The 24,667-nt window shown below is 42.3% G+C and overlaps 1 protein-coding gene across 4 annotated transcripts; it reads right to left on the reverse strand.

The window, feature by feature from the left end:
* Positions 1-2,471: 2,471 nt before the first annotated feature.
* nfatc2a (nuclear factor of activated T cells 2a) lies at positions 2,472-24,393 on the reverse strand. Of its 4 annotated transcripts, XM_063889777.1 has the most exons (12): positions 23,997-24,393; positions 23,823-23,880; positions 21,033-21,969; positions 20,771-20,939; positions 17,860-18,062; positions 17,577-17,749; positions 16,030-16,170; positions 12,938-12,993; positions 12,673-12,805; positions 11,378-12,037; positions 10,530-10,596; positions 2,472-4,471 (listed from the first exon to the last, which is right to left on the reverse strand). In XM_063889777.1, exons 2-11 carry the CDS (start codon positions 23,878-23,880, stop codon positions 10,532-10,534), a joined length of 2,595 nt encoding a protein of 864 aa, XP_063745847.1. In that variant the 5' UTR covers positions 23,997-24,393; the 3' UTR covers positions 2,472-4,471; positions 10,530-10,531. The 4 variants fall into 4 exon arrangements, with proteins under 4 accessions (XP_063745847.1, XP_063745821.1, XP_063745831.1 ...); XM_063889751.1 differs by lacking the exons at positions 23,823-23,880; positions 23,997-24,393 and adding an exon at positions 22,331-22,821; XM_063889761.1 differs by lacking the exons at positions 10,530-10,596; positions 23,823-23,880; positions 23,997-24,393 and adding an exon at positions 22,331-22,821 and having other exon boundaries at positions 11,372-12,037.
* Between the last annotated feature and the right edge of the window lie 274 nt (positions 24,394-24,667).

Raw genomic sequence — 24,667 nt, forward strand, 5'->3', positions numbered from 1 at the left:
ACCACTAAATAATTAAGAAGCTCGTGCGCCAAATGAACACATCAGATTAACAGCAACATCATTCATGCTGTCATTTTTTTTATCGTTGCCTTTACTTGGATAATGTTTGGATGCAAATTCCTTCCACCCTACTAAACTTAATAAAACTTCTTACTTTAGCATCCAGAGGGGAATTTACTCACCTGAAGCTCAGGAAACTGACTCACGTCTCTGAGAAAAAATGATGTGGAAGTGTCTGCACACGAACAATGTCATCTTTATTCCTCACAAACAGCCCGTTATGCTGCCACTCTGAAGCTTACCCTGACATTTCAAAATATATACTTCATTCCTTTTTTAACATCCCATCAAGTCACCTGGATTTTGAAATGAGGTTGGTTAAATCAGAAGGGGAAGAGTAACTTTACTAATTACTTAAGTAAAAAGTCGCACAACTACCGTGTTAGAATAGTTAGAAATGAAAGTCATGCATTCAAAATTGTACTTATAGGTAAGTATTGGGGTTATATTACACTTAAAGTACCAACACTTACTCATTATGAAGTTTGCCCTATTTCAGAATCATATTGTACATTTTTGTGTTAACATTATTGATGCATTATTGTGTTTCTTACTTCAAAAGGTATTTGAGTTACTATAAAGTGACGCAAGCTATAATAATACATATTACATGAATTACTTGATTTCTATTTTTGGATTAATCATCTAAATTTGCAACGTAGCTATTGGTGTTAAAAAATATGAATAAAAAAATGAATTATTGAGTCAAAATAACTGCAATTTCCTAAAGAATGTAGTGGGGGGGTTAAAATAAAGCGTGTGTGTGTGGGTGGGGGGGGGGGGGTGGGGTTCGTGGTATTTGCTTCATTTTTAAAGTAAAATAAAATAATAAATTTGAAAAATATTTTATATAATAACAATAAAAAGTTAAAATGTGCCAAAAAGATTCAAAATATAACAAAAATATAAATATAAAAAGTCTAAATTAAATACAAATATTTTAAGAATTAAAGTAAAAGTGTGCACATTGTACAATGAGTAAAAACAACAAGTATGTAGATGTAGAAATGTGTACACAACAATAAATGAAAGGGGGTATGAGCATTAAAGAATATGGTTACTAGGTATTACAACCAATGTTACCCATTCAAGTCTTCATTCACATTCATGATGTAATCCTCAGTTGATAATGATGTTGGGGGCTGTTTTGCTTCATGCCCTTCGTGTCACGATGAGCTCAGACTCCCCGTTTTTTTTTTTTAAACAACACAAAAGCGAGCTGAATGAAATGCCAAGCTCATCATGTATTTCATTCTTGTTTGACTTCACTCAGTAAATCAGAAAGCGCTCTGATCTCATTACAGCATCGCGAGCTAAAGGGCGCGTGAGTCACCGCTGCAGATCTGTGGGTGGGGGGGGGGAATTTAAAACGACCCTGCACAGAAGCCCACGTGCTGCTTTTGAACCCGTGGTGATGTCATAACCAGAGACTTCCTGAACACAGGGTTCATTCACAGAAGAGACCTCATCCCAAACAAGCCGTGTCCATAGCAACTGCAGCCTCCGGGGATGTGAGCCCCCTTTTAGTTGTTGTTTGTTATTAAAGGGAAGGAATGGGGAGTTTGAAACTGTGTGCCTACTGTACACAGATATGTGTGTTTATGTAAATGGCAAATCATGTTAGCAATTTAAACTTTTAAGTTCAGGCTATTTTGTTTTATGTCAAATTATAGAAAATATGAAGAAACATGTTGATTTTTCCATCAGTCTGTCTGCTCAGGAGCTGGTGATGAGTCAGTGTCTACTGTGGGTCTGCTACTTTTCAATTTTCCTCTCATAATAGAGCATAGAGAGGGAAGAGACACCTCTGAGCTGCACACACACCCTCAGTATTATCTGAAAACGCCAAATGTTCTGGGCTCAGGAAATAAATGCATGTTTGACTTCCATGCATTCATGACAGAAAATGCAAAGGACACATAAATAAAAGGGGCCCATGTATGCTTTTTGGGGTTTTCCCTTTCCTGTAGTGTGTTATATAAGTTTGTTGTGCTTGTAAATGGTCTACAAAGGCTATAATCCCAAAGTTTCTCTCCCACACACTCCCCCCTCCTGCCTGAAACGCCTCCCTTGGACTCCTTTGTTTACTCCTTTGTTTACTCCTGTAAGTGACATCACTGTGTATCAATCTTGCTCCTATTGGCTTAAGCTCATTCTACATGATAGGCTAAGTGGCGGGACATCTCTAAGAGGTTGACCAATCACATCAGAGCCGGCCAGCTAACCAATCAGAGCAGACTGGGCTCTGGTTTCAGACAGAGGGTGAAAAGAGGTGCTGCAGCACAGGCAGGATGAGAAAAATAAAGAGCTTTTTGAACATTAAAGCATGGAGACATGTCCCAGTGGAGACACAACATACAAATATGAACCTGAAAATGAGCAGAATAGGGGTTCCATTAAAACAAAGACAATCGTGATGTATACGGTTGTTATTTATTGCTACTTTTTACGGGTACAAAAATAGCAAAAAACAGATTTTTTAAGAAGGCACGAAGTCCAGTACAGACTCAAAATGAAACCAATACATGATAACTATGAACACACAAAATAAAACAGTATTAAAAAAAAAGGATTTCATTAACAATGATTTCTCTAAAGACTATAAAATTATAACAAATGACTAAACAAAAATAAAAACTATGAAAGTTTTAGGTTTTGCATCGTGATAAAACAAATAAAAAAGAATGATGATAACTATAACATTGTGTTTATTATTAACACAACAACATGTAAAATACTTGACAGACAACAGTTTATTTCTATTTACTCAATTTGTAATATTTACAGAAAAGGGGAAAAATTATTTGATAAAGATTACATTCAAGAAATGTCAAATGCACTGGCTCAATAAGAAATATCATTTATAAATCAATATTAGCTTTAATAATATTACAAAATCAATTCTTGTTTAATTTTTCTTTCCAATAGTTCCATTAAAAAAAAATAGATTCAGTCTTACAATTTATTCTCTTCTTTAAGATTACATTTCCATATGTTTTCATTCATTTTCAACATTTTTTTACAATAGAAAATAGCACTTGGCAATTTCAATGTACTCCAATTCACTCAGTGAAATGTTAGAAAAATAATCTATTAAAATACACTCTTTTTTTAACAAACCGAGCTGTATCAGCACGTGATTTATACACACCGTCTCCCTACTGTGCTGACAGTGTGTATAAAGTATAATGACCATTACAGAAAATACGAATGCTCTTTACATTGGCAAGTTTCTGCATAAGCAGGCACGTAGCTTTAGATGTTAAGGATACTCAAAATGTCAACTATACAGAAAACAATACACTCAGCATAAGCTTTGGGATATTTTGATTTCAACTGATGATCCATAAAAACAATATAGACAAAAATAAAGTTTCTCACTTTAGCTTGCATTAGTCAGATTTAAAAATCGTTGTCTACGCAAGACTGAAAAATAATGAACGTAAGCAAACAAACCATTTAAAAAAAGTTAAGCTACATGCTATTGCTGTAGCATGGCAGGCCCCTGTGAAGCCACTTTGGCATTATAACCTGAATATAATGCAATATATATTTTACGCATATAAACTGGCACATTATTCACAAATATTATATAAAAAAGTTATAACATTGACCCCCTGTTTTTAAAAAACAGTGCATACTAGGAGGTGTCACAATATTTCATTTGTTTATGGTTAAGGCAGTGTGCGCTTCACTTCCATTAGAAAACTGCACTTAAAATGAGATGATCAGCATGTAAGCTTTGGACAAGGTTTTCATGTAAAACTGCATATGGAGTTACACACAGACGGAACACACACTCTGTGCAAGAAGAATGAAAAGGATTTTTAGCAAAAGTCATATTTGATATATCGTTTTTGGTATGGATTAAAGCCGTTTACCAACTTGTTCACTACAAATGTAAACCAGCTGCTACATAAGAGTCATTCACTAGTATTAGGCAAACATGTAGGAGGCAATCAGGTGTTTATTGCCCGGACAGAATGGCTAAGGCATTCTGGGGAGACATTTAATTCCCCTCATTTTATCTCTTTATTCCCCGTAAAATAAAATAAAATATGAGGCAAATTCGCCCGTTGTTGTTCATCCGTTTTTTGGAAACCTGCTGGGTGGCAGACGTTGTGAGTCCAAATAAATTCTTGCCAAATTAAACTGTTTATTGCAGGAAAATAAAAAAATCCAAAGCAAACACAGCTGCCGGGAGCTGATATTTGTATCTCTATGGGTACAGAAAACGAGGAAGAGAAGGTCTGATTGTTTGTGGATGTGCGTCACCTCACTGGAAGGTTGAAGAACGTGTGTGTGCATCTGTCTGTGTGTGTCGAGGAGGAGGGGGGTGTTGTCATTTCCTGCTTCTATGTCTGCCCTCTGGCCTGAACGCCCGTCAGATCCTTTCTTATGATCTCATTCACTGTAAAGCAAACAAAAACAGGGGTGTTAGACAATGACAGGATCAATACAATTCATTCACAATAACATCTCAAATTATGTAAAAATGTAAAGGTTAAGTTCATCCTGAATTTCGGTGGACAGAGAGGCATTGTTGTCTCCCTAACATCTTTGGGAGTTGTTGCAGAACAATGCTGCAATACTGTTGAGTAACCACTAGAGCTATGTGAGGGCCTATACTGTATGAGATTACTGCCTGTTGCTGGGATGATTAAAGTGTGTGTATACACACACCAACAGAAGTGGAAGGAGGTTGAAATGGAAACTTTCGCTGTCATGGTTCTAAAAATAGATCCACTATGTGCAAAGGGGGGCGTGAAGCCTGGGTGATGCAATTCAGTAAAAGATAAAACATTACATTTCAGTATTGGCATTCTCAATTACTGCTACCATGTCACTATTTAAAGCGTTGCTGTGTATGTGTGGAAGTGACCACTAATATCTAAGCGGTAACAGGAAGAGGAAGTGTTACTATCAGTGTCTGCTCACCTCTGTTTGAACAATGTCAGAAAGTCACGCTTTCAACAGCTAGTTCTGCTTTATTCAAACAGGTATTGGCAGGTATGTGTGACATGTCACCTCTGCAGATATTCAGAGTGTGTGGAGCTGCTGTGTTCATCTGGGGAAGTACAAGCCTGGAAGTCTACTGTGTGTACGCTCGCGTTCTCAGACATTATAGGCCGGTGCCTCTGTGTCCACTGTGCCTCGGGGAAGTCATTAGGGTCGATGAGTAATATAGGTATTTCAAAGTGGGCCAAAAGAGCTTTTTGACTGTTTCTAAGAGATTACAGAGCATTTTTTGTCTGTGATATTATAACCATGGTTTCAACAAGCTACAAACAACTTTGGTTGAATAGGGTTATTCAACATAAAAACATGGTAATACATGAATATCAGCATTTGTCATTCAGCTAGTTCTTGAGCTATTTGTAAAGAAGTTATTAGTCTACACATTTTGCCACGATTTTGTTGTGTAATTCTTTTTATAATCACATTGTCCCTGTTATACTTGTTTGCTTTCTTGCCAGGAGTATAATGAGAAAACTACAACTCTGAGAAAGCTAAATATGAAACTAAAGCCAAGAGCCAGTTAGCTTAGCGTAGCATTAAGACTTGAAACTAGGGCTAACATTTGGACGGTCAACCAGGCAGTTTTACAAGTTTCGAATCTTGCTAAACTTAGCTAAGCCAATTAACTGCTGCTGGCTGTAGCCTCATATTCTCATCTGTTAGTCGGTGGGTTAATAAGTCAAACCATTCCCCACAACTCAACAGGATGAATAATAGATGATAAAATACTTAAGACAATAAGATGATTAATAGCGAGTGAATTGAACCACAGTAGTAGGGCCTACAGAACACCGAATGTTGCTAAATGCTAACCTGGAACATTGTATTGTACAGCTAGCATAACTTTAGACATGTGGAAGTTCTATTAAAAGCCCTGATTTACATAGCAGCTAAGGCAAAGGGTGCAAGTATTAAAACACATGTAAAACGATATAGGAAACAAGCTCACCCACACAACACCATCTCTCTGAGCAGACGATAGGTTGGTGGAACAAATAACCGCAGAAATATTTAGAGACTAGAAGCTCGGAGCTGTAAATGAAAGATATCAACGAATAGAACACATTATTTATAACTGAAGAGGTGAAGTAGCAGCCGCAACTGCAGCGAAGTGTTGTGAAATCAGTCGAAGCGATGAAACAGATATCCTTTTCGAGCCAACAAACCAATCTTTGTCCGTCTTTTTTCTCCATCTGATTATTTACAGATGTGAAAGAGAAACAACCCGTTACAGCAGCTCAACACACTGGGCAGTTTATAGCCGGAGCAGCATCTGAGGGTTTTGTAAAACTGCAGGAGCAGCCAAACTGGGTGCTATGCTGTCGTCACAACATCAGTGTCCGTGTTTATTTTAGTCTGTAGTGGAATTCCCTCTGACACCTAATGCCTTAAAGAAACGTTCATATCCCCAAAGGTGCCACAGAATTTTTCCTGAGCATAAAACAAGCTTAGAGAAGCAGCAGGAGCGCCGCACTGGGGCAACATACACTGGGGCTTTACTGAATCTAATGAAGGGTTGGCACGGAGCGGCTATTTGAGGCTGGCCCGGGGAACACTCGGACTAGTCTGTTCAATAGGTGAGTGTCTGGCTCCTGAGTTCTGCACCAATGAGCTGCACTGTTTACCGACCGACTGTGAGAGGAGAGAGAGGAGAGACACCCTGTACAGTAGCTGACTCAGTCCCTGCACACTGCCTGCTGCAACCTTCAATGTGTGTGTGTGTGTGTGTGTGTGTGTGTGTGTGTGTGTGTGTGTGTGTGTGTGTGTGTGTGTGTGTGTGTGTGTGTGTGTGTGTGTGTGTGTGTCTGCAAGTATTTGCATGTTAATACAGGATACAAACAGCATTTGTGTGAAGAACGGAGTAAAGTACATTCATGTCTGCTGAGGGATCGTACTGCAGCGCGAATATGAAAACCATAGAGAGGAAAGCGAGAGTAGAGTGAGTGGACTGACAGCTAACCAACCATTTAACCACAAACCCGGTGTGTCAGTGCTCACCTTTTTCATTGTCTGTCTTCGAACAATGCTTTCACACACTCACTTGTACAGTGAGACAGTTATTGGTTGCCATTGTTCCTATTTTTCGCATGAACATTTCAGCCTCTATGTGCATACACACATTCTCAATTTCAAAATAATCTAGTCTCAGTCAACTAGTCATTGCCAAGTCGTGATTAGCAACATCGACTATGGAAACACTAAGAGATCATTTGTCACAGAGAAAACCAGCATACAAGATTTGATTTACCCAGACTGCTTCAAATTAGTTTTTGGATACCTACACATGCTAGTATCATGAATTTGATGGAAGGCAATGTCTTGGTATGTTGGTTGGTTAGCAGGTTCACCACATAACATACTGAAACAATTACAAAGATAAATGCCATGACCTTTTGTACCGGTTTTCATAGTCCACATCAATACATTTGAATGACTTAAATTAGACTCTGACCTTTATTGATCTAACCATGACGTTGACATTTTAGTTTTGTTATTACTGAAGTCTTGGAAGACAGGGATGTTTTCTCAGGATGAATCATCATCTTTTTTTTTTAGGTAACTGACTATTTAATTTAGTGCCAACATTCAAAGGGTCAGCATCTCCATGTATCTCATACTTTGATATGCTTCTAATACTTACTCTTCTGTGCTAGCTTACATGCTAAACAGAGATGGTGAACAAGGTATGGGGGAACATTATCAGCATGCACTACAGAGCTTGTAGTGTGGCTGCAGACTCTCTGTTTAGTTGTATCCAAAGACTGTGGACTCGGACCTCCTTTTCCTACAGTGTAATTGCGTTTTAACGAAGATCGCTTCCCAGTACGGAGTGTGGGAGCAATCACAGACACTGATGAATCCTACACTTAACTAATGGACAGGCATAAAATGCTTTACAATATTTTTGAGAGGCTTACTTGAAAACTTGAATAACTCGCACTCTGTAAAGGAAAAAACAACAACAAAGCAGTCGTCATGCGCTCATCACTTCGGTTGAAGCACCGTCTGGATACGGCTGAGTTGGGTATTTGATCAAGCCTTTCAAATGGGTTGTAAGTGAGCTGAGACTAATGAGTGGCCGCCAGGCTGTTGCTGTGTGCTTTATCTCTCCTGCACTGATCTCTACCTGCTGGAACAATTTCACCTGCTCCACTGCCTCTGGGCTTTATTCCACACCTACTAAATCTGTCACTCTCTGCCTTTGTAGACCAGTCCAGTGGCTCTTTAACAAACTGTGTGACATGCAGTGAAATCTGTGAGACATTCTTGACCTTTGTAGTCTACCGGTAAGGCAAGTTCATACAGGCATTGTTCTTAGTTTCAACAGATAGTTGAATTTAGTTATCCACCAACCGATTTCTGCTTGTTTGAGCACCAACATGAGGCATGGGAATTTGTGTGAGGCAGGATGACAGACTGTGTGGGAGTCAAGCTTTGGCACAAAATGAAAATACCTGACTATCATTTAACACTTTTCCCTCAAGTTGACACACTTTAGGCATGTTCAGATGTGACAGTTATCGACCACAACACTGTGACGATACCAGGATGTGGCATCACCCCTGTTTCTAAAATGACTACAAACTGAAACACATGTCTCGATGAGTAATGTTGACATCTCACTTTGGTGAAACGTCTGATGGTCCACACTTGAATGATTGTTTTGTGGTGAAGATCATATTTCGACACCATGCAAGCAAATACAGAGGGGATTTTTACACACCACTTATCTTCACACCATTTGTTTTAAAAAAATAGTTTTGAATATCGGGAAGTCCCCCCTCTTTTTCCTCCTTAAAATGAAACGCTACCATGAGGTGGGTGGGTGGATTATCACCTTTACGAGAATAAACAGGGGCAAAAATAAATAGTAATTGATTGGCTAAGGGGTGGGACATCTGTAAGCGGTTGACCAATCAAAACAGAGCCCTCCAGCTAACCAATCAGAGCAGACTGAAAAGAGGTGCTGCAGCACAGGCAGTGTGAGAAAAATAAAGACCTTTTGAACATTAAAGCATGGAGACATGTCAAAGAGGGCCCTATTATAAACAATGTGTATAATAAGGCCCATTTCATGCATCATAAATTACATATCTGGTATTATAGATGTGGCAATCATCCTATTGTAGCTTAGGATAATAAAATTGCAGTTCTGGGATAAAATAGGGCAATTAAAATGAAGTTACTGCTAATTCTGCAATATGATTTTTATGAGATTTCCAGAGAGAGGGTAATGTGGTATTTAAAATAAAATCTGAAATTGAAGAAAGATGCAGAGGCACTCTGGGAAGCAGACTGGCCTTCATCAACTTTTGATGGTGGGAGGATCAAACAGGAGGCCGGGTTTGACTGTTCCTCGGACTCCGTGTTAATTCACGAACCCACAGCCCTGTTGCTGTTTACTGCGGAGGGAAACCCTGCAAGTTCTATCCAAAAAACACAAATTCCATTGCTGCCTCTTTTTCTTCGTTTCAGTTTTTCCATTGAAAAACACACGCACACGCACACACACACACACACACACACACACACACACACACACACACACACACACACACACACACACACACACACACACACACACACACACACACACACACACACACACACACACACACACACACACACACACACACACACACACACACACACACACACACACACACACACACACACACACACACACACTTCCCTTTTCCTGCGAACTGCCCTCCACCCTCCCGCTATCTTACAGGGATCAGGCTGGATTTCTGAAGGGGAGCAGCTGCAAATAGGAATTTCTTGTGCCAGATTGGCAGAATCCTGCAGTCGGAAAAAAAGCTAATCCTCTGGTGGGTTCCCCTCACTGAATCGAGGGGCGTAAGGCCAAGGAGAAGCCCCGGCCAACTATAACAAACAAAGAGGCTTTCCCCAGCTCTCCCAGGCAGCCCGTTCCACTGTTTGACAATGGTTGCCATGGAGGTTGTTTTTCACTTCATAACAGTGTCAACATGTCCAGGCGGTCAGGAGAGTGACATTTTTCTTCTCCCCCTGCTCTCTGTCTTTAATGCGAGAGAGAGAAAAAAGCCAATTTCCTGATGTGTGGCGCTGCCAGACAAACCCCTGCGACCGACAGAGCGAACGCTGCCGAGCGGAGCAATGTGGTGACAACCTCAATCTGCATTTAAACCTTACCTGACCGACCACACACACACACACACACACACACACACACACACACACACACACACACACACACACACACACACACACACACACACACACACACACACACACACACACACACACACACACACACACACACACACACACACACACACACACACACACACACACACACACACACACACACACACACACACACACACACACACACACACACACACACACACACACACACACACACACAGAGAGTGATTATTACTGTAAAACAATACAGTTTGAAGCACCTTTAACTCCAAAGTGAGGAAGACGTCCAACCTCCTGCCTGCTGCTGGATGTGGCCTGACATTAATTCTGTCAGAGGGTAATGGGGTTGACAAGAGTAAGTATAAACACATGACTCATAATCCCTGTTATTTCCACCTTGAGTGGAACATAATTACACCTCCTAGGGAGGATTGTTTTAACAGTACGAGGCCTTTTTCTGTTTGCTTTGTTCAGAGGGATACTATAGCACGCAGATCTTATTGTAAATATCCTTGAATTGTTCTTAGGAATCGTCAAATCTCTGATGGCGGGTCAAAAAAGGGAACTGCACCGATCCATCACTTGTCTGCCTTGGCTGATAACGACCAGGGATGTAAAGTAACCAAGTGGATTTACCAAAGTATACTTCTTAAGTTTTGAGGTAATTTACTTGAGTATTTATATTTGTTGCTACTTTATACTTCTACCCCAAAGTAATTTAGAGGTAAATTGTTTACATTTACTCCATTAATTGTATTTAATACCTTTAGTTGCTTTGCAGATTTAGTTTAATGATTTGTACAAAGTCATTCAAACTAGCTGCACCTTTCCCAGCTTTGATGCATGAATAATTATAATCTAAACATATCATATATTATTCTGAAATGGAGCATGATAAGTACTTTTACTTTTGGTACTTTAAGTGTATGTTGTTGCTAATACTTTTATACTTTCACTCAGTAACATTTTGATTGCAGGACTTTTACTTGTAACAGAGTATTCCTACTTCTACTTTTACTCGAGTACAAGACCCAAGTACCTCTTCCAACTCTAAGACACACACAACGCACCACTCGCACAGAGTATGAAAGCATTAACTTACACTCACCATCATCTAGGTAGGCCTGGTCCAGGTTCTCCTCTTTGACCGTCACCCTCCGCTGCCCGTCCCCTGGAGCCTCTATCTGCCCCGTGCCGGGCGGATCGCGGCCCTTCTGCTGCCCTTTCTGCACCAAGGGCTGCTGCTGGATCACGGTGGAGTAATGCTGAGGTTGGGTCACCTGGGGGGGAGTGGGTGACTGTGCGGCTGCTGCTTGTGGAGAGTAGCCGTCGCAGTAGATGATCTCCTGGGGTTCGGGGTCTCCTCCCCGAAGCACTTGGTGGTTGGTGGGGGAGAACTGGATGATGGAGGGCTGGCCGACACTGATGGGACCCACAGGGGAGCCCGTGTGGACCAGCACCGAGCGGTGGGGGTCAGGCATCATCCCTCCCGTCTGCTGGTAGAGGCCGGGACTGCCGCTCAGACTCTTCCCCCCGCGGGAAAACACGATGGCCGGGCTCTGCTGCTGGAAACGAGCGTCCTGGTTGGGGAGGCTGGAGCTGAGGCGCTGGCAGGAGGCCATGCTGGAGACCAGGCCGTTGTCCGGATGGAGCGCGTTGCGTGGGTTGTGGTAGTAGGAATGCGGGGATAAACCCAGGATCTGAGGCATGGCAAAACCCATGTGGTCTGCTTCATACTCATCGAGGGGCTCTGTCTTGATGGATGGAGCTGAGAGGAAGAAGAAAGAGATCAAACAGATGCCTGGAAGTCAGTATACTGTGGAGGACTACAAGTAGGTAATCAGAATACAAAACTGTATGCCTTTACAGTTACATAAAAGGATATGTAATCAGATTACTGTAACAAAAATGTGGATTTCTAGCAGGATTACCATACACTTTAAAATAAAGAATGACATATTATTCTAAAAAACTAAAATGCTTTCACTTGTTGCTTCATTTGGAAAAGGAAGTGCTGCCTGAATTAGTTTTTATGCTTAGACAACTATCCTCCTTTTTATAGTTTAAATCTATACACCTGCTGCCTGAATCTGCTTTATGGTTCTTGGTCTCTTTGGTTCATTTGTTCTTATCTTAATTCAGTAGGTGAACATTTAATTTAATTACAATTAATTATTTATTTTCTCTTGTATTTATTTGATATTAAATCGGAACGAAAAGTAATCAGGTTACTTTTATACGGTGATACTTAGATTAGGTTTGAGTAACCCTCCCAACCCTGGTATTCCCCGCTTCGATTTTCCATTTACTCAAAGCAATAATTAATAATACCTTTACACTTTACATTAACGTTCCCACAGTGTAATATAAGCACGCCACAAAGAGGCTGAGCAATATTCTTACATGCCAGTGGTGTGTAAGCGAAGTGCTGAGGCTGGCTGCGCTTCCTTTTGCCGTTGATGACGTAGAAGTTGACTTTCACAGGATGGCAGACAGACGAGTCCTGATAGGATGGCACCTCCACGAACAGCATACTCTGCCAGACAAGACAATGCTCTGTTATAGTTCAAACTGACCTTTTAGATAGAATCAAGCGTGTCAACTGACACGCTCTGTGTGTTTTACAGGTATTGTGCAATATTCAACATCACACTTGTTTACTACATACAGGTTGGCTCTTGTCTTTGTCCACCGTTGCTTCCATTTCCCAGATTTGCTGTCCGTCTAGAAATAAGAGAAGAGAGAAAAGAGTCTTAAATAATGTGGTTTTAAAATCTGCAGCTAAGTAAGGAAGGTTGAATGAAATATGTGTCACTTAGGCATGTCCCCAGCAGTTTTTAAAAAGGTTTCATTTGTTAAAAGTGTTCTAAAAAATAGCATGTAACATGTTTATTCACCTCTGGCTGACAGATAACTCTCACTGTGATAACTGCACTTACACCATACTGGACATTCTACATTTATTCTATTCAATATTCCACACTTATTTGCCTTGTTTTTATGCTGCTGTAATGAAGAAATGTCCCCCATCCATCCATCCATCCATCCATCCATCCATCCATCCATCCATCTATCCATCCATCCATCCATCCATCCATCCATCCATCCATCCATCCATCCATCGAACAGTTTGTCCGTTCAAAGCGATAAGGTGTAAAATGTTATTCACCACCTACGGTAGGCGCCTATAGATATGAAAGTATACGTCGATATGATGTAATATATTGTTTGGCAGGCGGCAGGTTTATGTAATTCCTTGTCACCCAGTGGTTGTTTTTTCTGCAAACATTGAGCCATTGTATCATGGAGCCTCCGTGCCGGGATGTGTGATATGGTGGAAGTTGATATGCTACTATTTGATATAGGTCTACATGCAGAGTGAATTGATTAGAGTGTGTGTGTGTGTGTGTGTGTGTGTGTGTGTGTGTGTGTGTGTGTGTGTGTGTGTGTGTGTGTGTGTGTGTGTGTGTGTGTGTGTGTGTGTTTGACGGGAAAATCTCAATCAGAGAACTATCGGTGGATGTGGGACAGTGTGTTAGACGGGGTATAAATCCTGTATGATACTAGATCGAGGTGTGCATTGAAGTTGTCATAAACGTTATATTATTTGTCCTTTCAGAAAAAAGTGACACCCATGCAGACGGTGGTGTTCTTTTGCAAGTCTGTAGCCTGGAAATTTAGAAAATGCTTATCTCAAACAATCTAGAAACCACCTTATTCTAGATTAAGGCGTTTGGGGGGGGTTTCCCTTCCCTGTAGTGTGTTTTATAGGCGTCTGGGCATGATAATGGTCTGCAAAGGGTTTGGACGTGATAGGCTAAGGGGTGGGACATCTCTAAGCAGTTGACCAATCACAACAGAGCCAACCAATCAGAGCAGACTGGGCTCTGGTTTCTGACAGAGGGTGAAAAGAGGTGCTGCAGCACAGGCAGTATGAGAACAATAAAGAGCTTTTTGAACATTAAAGCATGTGAATGTCACAGTAGAGACACAGAATACGAATGTGATCCTGAAAGTGAGCATCATACAGCCAAAACACACCTTCAGTCATACATTTTTGGGAAATTCCCACCCGTGTGCTCTCCACTGCAGCGCAGACAGAAACCTAACACTAGCTGGGACGTGATGGGAAGTGCAGGATTTGCTCTGCTTCTGCTCTTTAACGATCATAGTTAATGTATTGTTACATTAAACCTCTTCAGATGACACTAGAGCTGCCATTTAAGGTAGAAAAGTAGAAAGCTAAATGTGCTGCTTAATATAAACTCCATATGCCCTGACACATGACACGACATGTGCTGCTGGGAGCTGAATGTGAGCGTAGGTGGGAAACCCTGTGTCGAATTAAAAACACATGGCATATATGAGTCAGCAGGAGAAATGGGGGATTCCACACATCTTGCCAATGTTTTTTCCTAAACTTTATTTTTTCTGATCAACTCTCTCCACGTCTTGATGACTCCTGCTTTCTTGGCGTTTGTGTTTGTTTGCGTTTTGTTGCAAGTCTACTCTCAGGGATACCCCGACTCCGGTTTTCTCTGGAGGTGGAAAGGAGAGAAAGCCGCCCGAAGCCGACTCGATTTGGCGGAGGAAGCTTTTCCTTCTCTCCGTATAAACCCTCCCTGTCCGAGCAACGCAGCCAAAGGAGCTCCGGCCAGAGGAGCTCCGGCCAGAGGCAGCTGTCTCTCATTCAGAGGGATTTCACAGCTGCACTGCTCCAGAGCTTTGTGTCATAGAGAAACCCTCCAAAACAATGGCAATCCCTGCTCGTAAGATTAATTTTTCCATCTCTGTCGTACTATCCATTACTTTGGAGTGCCGTAACGCTGGGGCAGGGAACCCCGGAGAAAAGAGGCTGGGGTAGCCTGTGGAGCACCTGCTTTTAACCCTTGTGTTGTCTTCCTATCAACTTCTGTCCACCTGGTTTTACTTTTTACAAAGCATAAAGTATAAATAATCATCCAATTCTATAAAGACAACTTTATTCCTACTTATTACCACTTATAAGTTTTACTCAATAGACCTCATTTATGCAAAATAAAACCTAATTTCTGAGTAAAAAACTGAGAAAATGTTGAATGATTTTACAAAACTGACAACAGATGCCCTTATACTGATATAAAACCCTTTGGGAAAGTGTCAAATTTCCCCCAAGGACAACAGGAAGGTAAAAAACACTAAGCTCTCAGACAGCTGTGGAGTCAGTGAGTCACACACACAAGTATTTTAACACAACTTCCACAGAACCAAATATTACATAATATTTCAAAAGGAAATGGATTTCACTGCCATTTATAAAAATAAATCCTTTCAGTGTCAACCAGGGCTGTCATACGATACGTCATGTGACACATAACTATTAATCATACGACAAAAGGCCCCATCTGCACAGAGATGAGACATCGCGGCGCTCGGGGAGGAAGAAAAATTGCAAAAGGAAGCGAGCAGCGTTATCATTTCAATCATGCAAAGAGCTCATGTGTCTCCATCCTATACAATGATACTGGTTAAATGTGAATGTGTTACACAGACACGATGAGTCATTGTTATCACTTACTGTTGTGGTGTTACTGTGACAATGCGTTGTGTAATAGCAGAACTAACAGATGCAAGGACCGTAAAGGTTTTATAGATTCAGTCACAGATTTCCCGGCAATGTACAGTATGTCTTTATTGTCACCAAAAGAAACTATTAAAAACAGTTATTTGAGAATGGGAAATCCCTGGGAAAATGTGATGATGGGATTGGATGCCACTCACCCTGGGTTTTTTCCAAAAAGATGACCTTGGAATCGGAGCTGAAGTTCTGCCCGGTCAGGATCATCTGCTGGCCTCCGAGCACGGAGCAGCTGTCCAGGTCCTGCTTCTCAACCATGGGAAGCTCATGAGCCGAGCGCTGGGCTGCAGGGACACAGAGGGGCGGGTGTTACATTTACCGTCTATCTGCTGTCATGCACATTAAGAGACCATTAAGCTTTAACTAGCTTCAAACGGCATACAGAAACTAACTTGACAATTGGCAGAAGATAATTGGCAACTATTTGACTTCATTTATTGTTTTAGACTTTTGTTTAAAGCAAAAATAGTGAAAATGGGCAGAAAATCTTCTTTTCAATTTATCCAAAGTGAGTATTTTCGGATTTTCTCTACTTAACAAGAGTAAAGTCGTTAATTGACATAAGAACAATTGCCAACTACTTGATTTCATTCATTTTGAGCAATTTCTTAAAGCATTAATAGTAAAAAACCAACCCAACGAGAGTATTTCCTGTACTGATCTTTGGTTTACATACAGTAAAGTGCTGCACAGTTTCATAAGAGGAACAACTAACAGTCTGATGCAATCTGATAAGCTAATCCGGCAATAAATACTTCCTACTGTAGTGATGATTCAAATTGTGTAAGATATTAAGTCAATTAATGCTATGCAATCACATTTTGTACATTCTCAAAAGATGCAAAGTGTCCAAAGATGCCAAATATGTCTGAATTATTGTGAAATGTGAATAAAAAGATGCATCCAATACTGTATTTCTATTTCATGGTGCAGGTATATTAAGGGGTTAATGTCAGTGCTGCTCTCTCATGTTATCATCACCCATTAGTTCAGCTGAAACTCCACACTCACTGAGGCGAGCTGTGCTGTCGAAAAACCACCCCGTGAACTTTGAGCGTGACTTTTTGAGCCTTACTGCATCACAAGTGGACAAAACACAGACAACATCAACAGGCCTGACAGACGTGCGTCTGCAAGCTACGCGTGACGGCCATTGTTTTGAACTTCATACTGAGACAGACGGGTAATAACTATCGCTCTGTCCTTTTCTGTGATCGGGAAACACTGATGACAAAATGATATCATATAGCATCATGGTTTTTAACAATGACAGGAGCATATTGCACCCAGCCCCATATAATGAATGCTTGACCAGGGTGTTAATCAAGGCGAGATAAAAAGGCCCTTCTTGTTTGAGATTTGATTACACCAGGTGCTTTAATAACACTGTGTACACATGCACTGATGTACCCAAACACACATTTTACTACTGCGCACATACAGACACTGAAACACGCAGCGCCCACCTCCTGGATAGGAGCCATGATTTTCATAAAGACATCTTTGTGTGCAGGACTCTGGACTCATTTAAATTCAGGCTCCTTTTTTATGATGTTTATAAAGTTTTGTTAACTGATAAAAACATCAGCATGAAGCATATGTTGGGAATCCATAAAGCCTTCACTGTATTCAACTATTTTTGAGGTTAAAAGAAGCATGTATTTAAAGTGTTTAATGTGACGCTGCTTACAGCACTCGATGGGATGCGAGGCCACTTGGAGAGAGACGTGCTGTCCTCCGGGTTGAGGTATGTGCACGCGAAACACAAGACGAACACGGGTATTTTTCCGACCGACGTCCGTCTCGCCCTTCCTCAGCTCGATGTCGGCATTCCTGAGCTTCAGGATCCCTGCACAGTCGATTCTGCGAGAAAGGGATGGATTTGTAAGCAAAACAGAGAAACGAAAAGGTATTCTTAAAAAGGAGTTTGAATGGAAGGACGTGAAGACATTCTGAAATGATTGTATTCTCACATTGCTTTCATGTTGTTTTTTGGCTCCAGTGGGATCTCAAGGACTTTGGTGCCGTGGATAACTTTCTCATAGCTGGTGGTGGTGACCGTCTTCCCAGTGATGCGGTGCACTTGGTAAAAGGCGTGTGGCTTGAGGATGCGCTCATCTGCTGTTCCAATGAAGATCTGCAGGCCAAGTGGCTCCTTGCCTCTGTAGCCATGTAACTGCAGGCATTAAAAACAATTATAAATCACTAAAAGCGTCCGCTACGAGGGGATGACACAGAGATACAGTGCGGAGGTAATCTTTGAGTTGCTTTCAACTGGCTGTGTTCCAACTCTGGCTTTCCAGATGTTGATTTCCCCCAGAGGTGGCTAATCAGTGTCAGACCCACGTGGAAAAGCACGAGTCTGCAGCCTTGAACGGGAACCAGCAGAGAGTCACTTCCTACAGCCTTGTGTTCTAGTGCTTTCTCACCTGGAGAAAGGATTTAGCACTGACTGACACTGTCATGAACAATCAGCCTAAAAGACACATTAATTATAAAGTAATCAGATAGGTGAAGCTGTGAGATGGGGATAGTTAGCGAGCCAGACAGGAGGCGATAGAGACGTCACTTTTAACTTGAAAGTGCCTCCTGAGGAAACCTGCAAAAACCACAAAGCATCAACATGCATCTAAATGCTGTTTTTGTGCAAACAGTGTAGCGCATAACCTTTATCACTGAATATATACATCAAGTGGTTGCAGAAGTGCGGAACAAACACAAAAGGGGAAAAAGAAATTAGCCGGTGTATTCTAAAAATAGAAAAGGTTGCTGCAGTAAGCACAGTGTATTTAAAATCCAAGTTTAAGTCTACATCATTTCCCATTTCATTCTATTAATCTTATTGGCTGTTTGTTTTAAAGCAGCACTATTTTACCTTAAATAACAGATTATGTGCTATGTAACTTTGGTGAGCAGTTCGTACAATCTTCCAGGAAAATGACATAAAGCTTTGGGGTACTTCATAGAAAAACTGATTCTGATCTTCTTTCTGACGTCGTCCAGCTGCTCTACCTCAACTTTCTTATTCACAGAGTGTCCTGATGGACAGAAAGCTCTTGTTGCTAAAGTAACGGTCACCGAGAACTGCCGCTTACAGTAGCCGCTATCAGCTAGTTAGCTGTGTGCTCAGTTAGCCGTTATGCTAACACTGGAAGTATTGGTATTCTTTACATCGCTAGCACAGTGGCAATAAGTTGTGGGGGTTGGAGGGATTTCAGGCCTGTCCAAACCAGAGCCAGGTGGGCAAGCTGCTGAATCAGGTTAGCAATTTGAGCTAACTTGCAATGTCTCGTCTGGTTGCACTTTATCAAAGTTGTTACGGTTTTTGAAAAATAAGGAATTTAATCTTAACAAATGCTTCCATATTTATGACAGAGGTGTATGAGTGATTTGCAATCTATATCTATGGGGGCATTGATCTACCTTATGTTGCTTTAATGTAGTTCAAAAACTACAAACGGTGCGCACATCAACCACATTTCAGAGATGATTCTCTGAGTGGATGTAGCTGACAGGCTCACAGCAGCTGCTGGATGTGAGCAGGAGCTATGGCAACATGAATGAGCATGTGGCTCTATGTCAAGGGAGCTCACACACACACACACACACACACACACACACACACACACACACACACACACACACACACACACACACACACACACACACACACACACACACACACACACACACACACACACACACACACACACACACACACACACACACACACACACACACACACACACACACACACACACACACACACAGTAAAACAGAGGAAGCTGCCTGCAAACACTCAACAGGCCATGTGAGCAGTCGGCCTGTTGTCATGGCAGTACAGGAGCAGTGAGTCATGACAGAAAGCAGCGTAGGAAAAGTAAAGTGGAGGGTACGGGGCTCAGAGCGAGAAGGAGGGATAAAGAAGGAAAAACACGAGGAGTGAAGGAGGAGAGGAGGAGAGGAGGAAGGGAAAGACGAAGTGAAGGAGGGCGGCCGTGGCTACTCAGGCCTGACCATCTGATTGGCCGGGCAAACCAGGCAGAACTGACCTCAGGGTGAGGCTGTTGGGATGGACAGAAAATGGAAAAGATGCAGGAGAAGCTTTTATTCCACCATGTCTTAACTATAACCAACAAAAGAGCCTGGACATATTGCCACAGTAACACAGGGAACCTATTCTTGGACCATGCAGCATATAACATGCTGGGTTTGGTTTTAAATGTTGTGACTGGGAGAGTAATATTACCACATTTCCTGATCTACAATTATCCTAACCACAGGCACTATTCATTTGCTTTTACACGCGTCCAGAGAGTGTTACAACGCTTTGAGTCCGCTTCCTAATACGAGACCCACACAGTCAACAAACCAGTGTGTAAGAGGAAGTCAGGGACAACATGAACACAGACCTGTTTGTGTTCATGGGGGCGGGGGTGCACAACAGAAAACTATTTTAAGCTGCAAAGCAGGATAAAAAAAGCGTGTGTTGCTCACTGACCTGACTTCAATTGTGAGGGTTTTCATGAAACTGCTGGGTGGTTACATTGTGTCACATGTTTGTGGTTAACTGTAAGATTGTTTTTTAGAAAGTTTGAAAAAGTTAAGGCGTTATGAGAGTAACTCACATAAAGTCATTTTCATACAGCTGGCCCTGGGCAATAGCGCCACCACCGCTGAGTGCATAATGAGTAGGAAATACCATTACACACAGCGCTGCCTGAGGCTCACACACTGGAAGGCTACTGTAATTTAATGAACCAGCCTGACAGCATGCTTTCATATGGCCATTCAACACTTCAAACTGCAGTTTAAAATGCATATTTGGCTCTGATATAAAGAATATCAAGTACTTTGTTCATTGAACCCAGTTTTTGGTCATACCTGCACAACAGGGTGTCCTCCTGTGGGGGCTTTGACTGCACCCCTGCTTCCCTCCGTCTCATAGTGAGCTCTGTGGTGGGGTTTGGGCTGCACCTCGATGTGGAGTTCATACTGGTCTGTGCGTCTGGGCATCGGCCATTCCAGCGGCGGGAGGGAAGCAGCAGGGATGCTACAGAATAAGGATAGAAAAACAATATCAATAAAGTTATGCAGCTTAGAAGATGGGAACGTATCTTTTGTCCCGGCCTTCATCCTGATTTACCTGCAGATGCTGGGAACCAGCGGCTTGGACCAGATTGGGGGGATAACAAAGAAAGGCTCTGTAGCAGGTTTGTTTTTTAGGTCCTGGTCACATGAGACCAGGTAGTTCCCTTCTGCGTGGTTCTCTGGGTATAGAGTGTAAACCTGGTTGGATGTCTTGACTATTTTAGTGGGCATGAGGCCTGGCTGGCCGGTGCCAAAACCATTCATGGCCTCGGCCAGGCTGCTGTGTGTATAGTGGGCGCCTATATTGTGATCTTCATGGACGCTGTGGGGGGAGGGACTGCGGGAGCGGTGCCCGAGGACCAGGCCCGGGTTCCTGTACATGTCGTAGGTGCGTTTGCCCTGCGGGGAGGTGGAGCGGGAGCCGGGTCTGGAGGAGGGCGAGCGGGTTCCCAGGCAGCCGTCCTCGGCTAGGCTGGTGCGGGGTGAGGTTCCCGGGGAGGTGCGGGGGGAGCCAGTGTGGATGTTCCGTAATATGGGGCACAGGTCTGCGGGGTTCTGGCCACTGCTGGGGGAGACACAGGGGGATGCCCAGGGGGAATAACTCTCAGAGTGCCAGCTGGTGGAGGAGTTGCTGCTGGCTGGACTCAGGCACTGAGGCTCACGGTAGGCAAGGCTGTCATGGCCAGGCACGGTGAGGGTGGGTCTGGGGCTGATGTTCAGGTTCTGGTTCTGCAGGGAGTCCAGGACATAGTTGTAGTGCTCGCGGGATGGGGTGATCTCGATGCGCGGGCTCAGTGCCAGGCCTGCAGGCCGGGTACCGTCCAGGTAGTGTCTGGCCTCCTGGTTCTCATATCCCGAGAGAACCTCTGTGTTGTTGTGGTTGCTGTAGGAGGGGCTGCAGGACTTGATGCCGTAAGGCGAGGTGTCCTGCAGAGGGAAGGCCTGCTCAGACTCTGGGCTGAAGATTTTGTGAGATGTGAGGTTGGGGTCATCTGCAAGGGAGGGAAGATGGAAAATCATTACAAACCACACGTTTGAAAATCATCAGATATATTTCCCTTTTTCCAATACAGAAATGCTTCTCGATCATTGAACCTTTGTGAATGATACAGATAACTTCACCTGTTGACAGAGATCTTGTTATTTTAAAAAGCAAAACACACACATTGTTCTGCTGAAACAAACTCTTCATGTTGACATTTTCTCCGAACCATCACCCAGTAGCAAGTCAAATTTACTTCCTGTTTTTATTTTTAGCCACATGAATAAGCCTCACATGCCAGACATAATTATGAGCAAACAAATAACCAACACAGATTAAGGAGTGGTTGCCAAATAAAGCCCCGGACAAACCTTGATCTCCCGCAGCAAAGCCGCTGCAAGGTGGTTCATATTCAAACAAGTACTCAAACTCCAAATCCTCATCAGGACAGTTAACTCCACTGAGATCTTCCGCCAAGTCTTTGTCGTCGTAAAAAGAGGTCATCTGTCTCAGTGTTTTCCTCACGAATCCTCAGAGTTCAGGCGAAGCGACAGACTTTGAGTTGTTGCGGCGCTGAGGTGGATTTGGGGAACCTGTTCAAGTGTCAAATGATGCATCGGTGAGCCTGCAGGAGATGATGCGTTCAGGTTTCCTGTTTCTGCCACGTTATTTTCAGCCAAGGCGGGTCTGTTTTCACACTCAGTGCAGAATGGTCGAGTTCATCTGTCGGTGTGTGTCTGATCACGCCTCTGCTTTGATGCGTCGAGAAGGAAGAAAACAAACACACAGCTTCGCAGAGATGAATGGCCTGCCCCAGTCAAAGTGATCCCTGTGAGGTTTGACAGACTGTGCTGCCCCCGGGTGTCTGACACGTGACAGTGACACAGCAGGGAGCACCTGACGTTCAACCGTCCACTCTAACTGGGTTGTCATTCAGGTGTGTGTACATATGGCATTAACCAGGTTCCCTCACTGGATTGGATTTCATTAATTTAATTAACATCTGGATCCTTTTTTTTTTTAGACTTCATAAAAAATGCACGAATCCCGTTTTTATGCACGACTCAGCAGTAGGGCGTTTCTTCCTCTTAGAATAGCATATATGCACAGTCAGCAAAAGAAACAGAAGTACATATTAAACCTCATTGATCACTTTTAACGTGTTGGATTTAATGGTGAAGTCAGCTCAGGACATGTAAATAAACCGGAACACGTGGCAAAACTGTACAATATCGGACAGGATACACAACTCGTAACATTACCGAAGAACTGTTATTCAACCAGAAACTTGTATTTTGCACCGTTTTTGAATCTTTAAATATTGTTATTATATATTTTAAAACCTGGGTCAATACCTTATTGTGGGTCTCGGTGGATAAAATCATTAGCGATATTTAAATGTAATGTTAAATATACTCACACAAGGGGATTTGAAAATGTAAAATGTGACTTTTTGTTGTCATATTACAAACTCATGTCATTTTGTACTCTAAATGTTGACATTATGTCTACATTAAAAGTCTCTATTCATCTATATCCAACGTGCTTTTCTCTTTTGCTCTGAAAAAATAAGTCATTTCCTTATTAATAACTACCATTATGAGCTGCTGCTGGTTTTAAATTGCTCCATCTCCCCCCTCCAGCGTCTTGGTGTTTCCCGATGATGCCCAGGCACGCACCAACTAAAGCGCAGAAGCGTCTCTCTCCAAACATCAACATCCCATCTCTCTCTGAACAGTTACACAGATCCCTCAAACGAGACATTACAGCTAACATTACGACAGATAAAACACTCCAGGGACAGTCTAACAATTAAAAATCAAATGGTTTGATTACCAGATAATCACAACACTTCAGCAGTACCTTGATCCATCGACCTCATGGTGTGGTACTGTGCCAGCCTCCAAGTCTCTCTAAACATCTGGGAGAAAAAGTGCAAAAATAAATAAAAAGAAAAAATACTTTCCGCTAAAAGTCACAGTAGAAGTGGCTCTCTTCAGTTTGAAGAAAGAAGTTGAAAGAAGTTGGATAAAAAACCTTTGAAAAGTTCAAGCTGCGACACAGCAGCGGCGCGCAAAAGTCCTTTTCTCTTGGAGAAACACGCAGCCCCACCAGCCACAGCAGCGCGTCTGGTATGAAGTCCCCCTTCCTAGAGCTCTATAAGGATTACTTGTGTATCAAGAGCGGCTTCCTTCCCCGCTCTGGGTGTTTATAATGCTTCAATGCTGTAAAATAACGGGATTCCCTCAGTGTTTCCTCCTGTTTGTGCGCCTTTGCCATGGAAACCTGGAGCCGGTCCATGTCGAGACTCAGGGCTTTCCTGCAAAGCCACACACTCAGGAATCCATGACGTCTCCGGCTCCTGCGCCAAAGCATTTCTGCGGCTTCTCTCAGACAGTAGCACACAAGAACTTCATTGTGGGGATGAAGAAATTACTGTAGGACACTGTAGGAGAGAGGGAGAAAAAAAAGGAATAGTTTAATGTTTGAGTACAGGATACATGAAATGTACTTAACACGGTTTATAAGACCTTTCTGTCTATTCTGAAGTCTATAGAGCAGACAGCTTTTACATGTTTCTGTGTTTATAGTAATTTAAGACGTTGTGGTTAATGTTGAACATTGAATATAGAGAATTCCATTGTTCCCATTGAGGGGAAGAAGCTGCTCTCCATTTCCATTTCCTAATGGAAATTTGCAGCATCTTC

Source organism: Eleginops maclovinus, chromosome 1 (genome assembly GCF_036324505.1).
Source record: "Eleginops maclovinus isolate JMC-PN-2008 ecotype Puerto Natales chromosome 1, JC_Emac_rtc_rv5, whole genome shotgun sequence".
NCBI lineage: Eukaryota > Metazoa > Chordata > Actinopteri > Perciformes > Eleginopidae > Eleginops > Eleginops maclovinus.